The 5799-nt window shown below is 37.0% G+C and overlaps 1 protein-coding gene across 3 annotated transcripts in view; it reads right to left on the bottom strand.

Moving 5' to 3' along the window:
- Positions 1-5222, bottom strand: part of LOC128872842 (odorant receptor Or1-like) — a 6938-nt gene extending 1716 nt beyond the window's left edge. For 2 of the 3 annotated variants that reach the window (XR_008456265.1, XM_054115929.1), the window contains exons 1-5: positions 2663-5221; positions 2405-2521; positions 2225-2342; positions 1881-2142; positions 938-1051 (exon numbers count right to left, since the gene is read on the bottom strand). Coding sequence is in view for 2 of the 3 variants with exons in the window: in XM_054115929.1 (XP_053971904.1) it covers positions 938-1051; positions 1881-2142; positions 2225-2342; positions 2405-2521; positions 2663-2911 (860 nt within the window). In the remaining variant the exon portion in view is untranslated. Of the gene's footprint in view, positions 1-937; positions 1052-1880; positions 2143-2224; positions 2343-2404; positions 2522-2662 lie in introns of all 3 variants that reach the window. The other variant, XM_054115942.1, reaches the window with a different exon arrangement.
- Positions 5223-5799: the final 577 nt, after the last annotated feature.

The following is a 5799-nucleotide window of genomic DNA, read 5'->3' as shown; positions in this document are numbered from 1 at the left end:
CCGGGGAGACATGTTCTACAAGAAGCAAGAGGTTCCATCCCGATTGGTCAGGCCATCTCGGTGGAATCGGGCAACATACATTTAAAAAAAAAATATGTACACGTCGAATTGAGTAACCTCCTCCTTTTCGAAGTCGGTTAAAAAATTGTAATTGATCATTCGATTTTTCGTTCTGATGAAATCTCGAATTTTTATAAATCACAAAAAGCATGCGCATTTTTCCTTGAAAATGCGTAAGTAAACAGTCTAGAGGCCGCCATTTTGTTAATTTAAAAAAAAAAAGAAAGAGTTACGATTAAGTATTAGATTAACTATTAAACTATTGATTTTGTTTCGTCGATTTGATTTTAGATGAACCAATAAAACGTTATGATGGTCACCGCAAAACACTACATGTGGAACACGGTACAACAATTATGGCAATAACTTAGTTAACAATAAATATTTTGTTTTGAATTGGTATCGAATAAAGTTAAAATATAGAGTAATAATTTAGTATTATTTGTTTTATAAAATATATTAAACTACGTTTTAAAAATATTAGAAAAAATGAAAAGAAATGTACTAAAATAAAAGTACTAAAAGAAAAGTATTTAGAAAAAATGGATATTTTGAATAATTTTTTTGTGCATTAGTAAAAAACGTGTTCTCCATCTGCTTCGGTGCGCTGGCACGAGTGCTGCGGGCCATTGCTTTTAATAATTTTAGGATATCTCGAAAACTATTCATCGGATTAATTTGAAATTTGCAGAGAATATTTTCAAGCTATCATACTATAAAGAAATGCAAAAGAAACGATTTTTTGAAAATCCTGACTGGATGTTCACCCTCAGGCGGAGAAATCTTCCACAGTTTAGGGATACAAGTATTTAACTAGACTACTTTACAAATACAGCACTGCAATGAAGCTAAAAATTTGAATTACTATGTTACCGACTTTAGAGCTCTTTTGTGTGCTTGAATCGAGTCGCGTACTTTTCGGTACGTATCATTGTCCAGGTCCTTCTCTTTTTGAACGACAGTAGCCTGGATTGCATTTCGAAAACGGTTGCTGCGAACATTTATGTTTGTTTCATTACTCGAAACATTCCACATTATTGGCGAATGAATAGTGTGTATGTATTTGTTTCATCTCAAATCTCTGCGTCAGGTATATCACTCAAATTAAAATGTGTTGTTGTCCATGTAAAAACAAATGAAATCTTTGTCGTGCTTTGGACTTTTTACGATTATTCGAAAAATACAGTCTCTTAAATTTTGGCAATCATCGTCGATTTCTATGATAATTACAAATAAAAAAAATGTTCATTTCTGTATCTAGTAAACAAGCGAATTTTGATTTTCTTCTTTTCTAGTCGCAATACGTAATTCTTATTAAAACATACCTATAATGTTGTTGAGTATTAGAAGTGAATGTTTAATTCATGTGTCAGTTTGTTTAGTACTTGAACTACACGCAATAACATGGTTTGACTTAAACTTTGATAACTCTCACGATTTAGGTATTAGAAATACGGCATTTTTAAATAATAGCTATCATGAGTCTATGAAATCATTCACGGTGAAGTTTCTTAAATCTTCGCATTGCCATTACCTCATGATGGCTACAAAAATATTCAGTATAATATCATTAGTTCTAGTTACGTGAGATTGTTATATGTTACGTGTGTAATTTTATCAATGTTATTAAAAATTATTTAAAAATTATTTCTATGTGGAAATATAAAATGGTTCTTAGTGACGAAGAGTACTGTACACGAACTCCCCATCCTCCTCGTTTTCACATGGACTGCAACCCACATCAATTAGCAGAAAATCTCTAAAACTGAGTAGAAAAGTGATCGATTTGACGTGGAATGTTCCATGTATATATATTTTACCCAGAAACAGCTAATAATCCACAAGCATGCTGCACGATATATGCATAGATCGAATCACAGCCAATGTTACATATTATGGTTAATGACAACGCAATAATCATATGTGCTACTATCAAGTAATAATATCTATGTTCGTCGATGAAGTAACATGCTGGAAATATGTATCCTATACCTCGCGACACGTTTAACGGTGCGACGATGTCCAATACAAGCGGTACCAAAGGCACTTGAATAAATGTAATCGAAGCAAGTGCTGCCTCCGCTGCAAATAAAAAATTCTGATGTGACACAGGTAATTACATTTAATTATTTTATATTTTTAATTAATTAATAAATAAGCTTACATAAATAAAGAGTCGTAATGAACGCCGCTCTCTCTCCATATATGTTCATAATATCGTATTCGGCCTTCGATTTGATGGCCTTCCAGTCATCGAATATATCCTCCATAATTACCTTGAACTACGAATTTGTTAGTAAAATATAGTGAAAGTCACGGCTGATAGCAATGAATATCTCTTCACCCTTGGTTCATTAACGCTATAATGGTATAATTTCGCCAAAATTAAAAACGCCATTGCCAAAAATGGACACTGGTCATATAGAGCATCCGAACTATCGGAAATTACAACTTTCGCTACCTATAAATAAAATCAATACAATAAATGTCGTTCGCAACCATACTTATGTATGTATACGAATTTTTATTATTATCAACATTGCGATAGAACGTTAATTCTAGTCGAATAAACGACAGGAATCAATGTAATATGAGTACTTACCTGCATAAAAGTAGTTATCATAACGAATATAAATATAACAAGTCGCGTAAAATATTTTGAACGAGTACTTTGATAATACCATAATCCGCAAATTTGAGTCAACGTTTTAGTGACCTTCAAGTATCGCCTTATGACAGTCTTGGCATCCATGGTAGAAGCACAACGAACACCAAAACCCGAGTGATTGTTACGCGAAAAGAAGCAGAAAGTTTGACGATCGTCATAAATGATCGCATAGCTGTCGGTCATCTCATTAAGTGGTTGCTCGAATAATTCATAGACGTGCAGAAGCTATTACGCGTCGCCTGACTACAACCCTTATTGTCTTCAATTACTGTTGCGAAACACGTGAAACCATATAGTGTTCGTTAAAAATTAATCTTGAGACGTCTGAAAGCTTTCAATATCAGCATTTGGTCTTGCGAAGTATTTGAAATGGTTTGATTGTACGATATTTCCATTACGCGAACGTTCTTCTAACATCTTTCTTAACCGAATAACGTGTCCTTTTCTAGATGTATTTCTACATACGTTGCGGTACCAACGAGCAGTCAGTTCAAGTATAACAACGTTAAGTGTTCTCTAATTTTTCATTCGCGTCTCAACATGCAAACGTTGTATCGTTTAACTTTAATTGTTTTCGATTAATCTAACAGCATGTATAAATGAGACAGCGACACAGCACATGAATCAAACAGGTTTCCCGTTTACGCATCGTTGCGTATTTTAGCATTTCCTACGCAAGATACCAGTATTTTGCGAATGTCGTAATCGATTAAAAAAAAAAAAAACAAAAATCTTATGCATCGAGAACACATAGACGCTAAACTTAATAATTCTTTGAACAACAACTATTGAGTTTATTCGACTGACAACGGGACTTACAGATAAATATTTAAATAAGATTTCGAAAGGTCTTAGCGATGAATAAACGCCGCCATTCAGCGACATTCGCCAAGCTGTAGTGACCGCGAGTGATTCTAAAATAAATAAATTGAAAAAAAAAACAGCAAGCGCAAGTTAAATTGTGATATAAGACAATACGTACGTTCACTGTGATAATGTTAGTATCTAATGTTAGTAAATAACAGTGAATATTCGTAGGTTATAGATAAAGTTTCGTTTAGATATAGCACACTGTGTTTTGTTTCAAACGAATATTATTATGTATAATTAGCGCGGGATTATATACTCAGTAAGCTCGAGCCAGGATTGGCTGGTTGCGCCAGGTCGCTGCGTAGCCGGACACGGTCGAGGAATTCGAACGCCAGGTCTGGCGACTGGCGCTCGCGAATTGGCGACTGGAGCTAAGCTCCCACGCCGGCGAGCGCGTCGCCGGGGCCCTCCTGCCGCACCTCAAAAGGTGGCGGGAGAGGCGGGACGACAAGGTAAATGCCGATCCCCCCTGGCGGTCGCGATACCCAGGGCCCCCGCCCTGGGTATGCCAAATAATGCGGCCGCCGAGATATAGCGGTGCGGGGCGCGGCCTCCCTGCACCGCAGATTGGGAGGTGGTAAGGGGGGACAGAATCTTTTCCCCTCGGTACGCGGCCGGCCAAAAGCTACCAGATGGCCGGCCTAGGCGAGGGGGAGCTGCGGCAGCGTTCTATGAGAGATCACGCGGCTCCTCCTAAATCGCCGAAGTTGGTAGAGCGTCCGAAGGTCGCCGTGGAGGTTTTAGTGGGTATAACCCCACACTACCTTCCACCCGCTCCCCCGGGCGGGTGGCAGGTGTCTGTTATCAGATTTCCACCACGTACAAAAAAAAAAAAAAAGAAAAAAAAAAGAGGTCGCTGCGTAGCCAGCTGATCGCGCGCTAATCGGGCCCTGTGATTGGTCGGTGTTTTTCGTTAATAATTTAAAAATGAAGCCCCCACCGACATTTTAGCAAAGGAAATTGTTGTTCAGAATCGTCTCAGCCCCCATTTCCGGCTCCTACGCGGGTTTTGAGACACCCTATATAACGCCGATAAACGAGTTTAATTTGGAAGGCACTAAAATACGATAGTAGTTTCTCGTCGTGAAAGATGAACTCCTGGTCGCAAAATTAGCAAAGATCAAATTATTTCCCTTCATTGCGCGTATGTTACCGGATGTCATCAATTTCCAATTCTAATCGACAGATAAAGTAATAAACCACGCTGTTTTGAACATGTCGATACGAATGCAATACGAATTGTATATAAAACTCGGACAAATGTTTGGATGGATAGCGACATTTTTTACGACTATTTTGCGAATGTTTCTATACCAGCGGTTCAAGACTGCAATTAAAATATGGTCATAAAGAAAAATGCGAGTTGCAAAATGTTCTGCTTAACGAGGGAAATATTTTTAGAAATGTTAAAGTTTTTTTTTTAAATTTGTTGGGTTTTGACTCGGCCATTGAAAAACCAATTGAATTGTAAGCCATTGAAATCAATGTTTCCGCTTCTCAAAACTTCAACCGCATTTGGTAGTTGGCAGTGAATAAGTTGATCACTTTTAAGAAACATTGGCATACTGCTTCAATTGCTCTGTCGTATAAAAATTTCAGGGGTCCGATGCGCCTGGGAAAATATTTGAGCTCCATGCTTTATAATTTAAAAACATTTACTTCTTAACTTCGTATAAAAATTGCCAAAATGTTAAGGTAACAAACCAGCATTCAGCTCTTGTCTCTTGACGTTCATCAGAATCTTGTTGGCTACCGCTTCGACGTCGTTTAATTATTTTATTTAGTCGTGTTTATATAAATAGACAATCTAATTTCATAGATACTCATGTTATAATAGTAATGGAGCAAAATGAACCGTGCTCAACTCAATAATGACCATAAAACATAAAATATTGTACATGTATTACTTATTAATAAAGCGAATGAAACTTTTGGGACAACCTAATACAAATAATAGCAATATTCAAAGTACAATAAATGAATTTTATTTGAAATTATTAGAATTCATGAATGTACGCGCGTGTTAAATTTTGCGATTGTTTGCGATAATCATTTTCGTCCTATTCGCTTTTTAATACTTTGTGACGTGTAACTTAGCCGCGATCCTTTCTCTTTTCGCTGAACTGCGGCAGTGCTCGCGCAAACGAAGTTGCTCGGTCGAGCCCATAACTACCGAGCCGCGAGGAACAAATTTCACAAAA

Source organism: Hylaeus volcanicus, chromosome 1 (assembly GCF_026283585.1).
Source record: "Hylaeus volcanicus isolate JK05 chromosome 1, UHH_iyHylVolc1.0_haploid, whole genome shotgun sequence".
NCBI lineage: Eukaryota > Metazoa > Arthropoda > Insecta > Hymenoptera > Colletidae > Hylaeus > Hylaeus volcanicus.
Note: the sequence above shows the minus strand (reverse complement) of the source record. Positions and strands in the feature narration are given on the sequence as shown.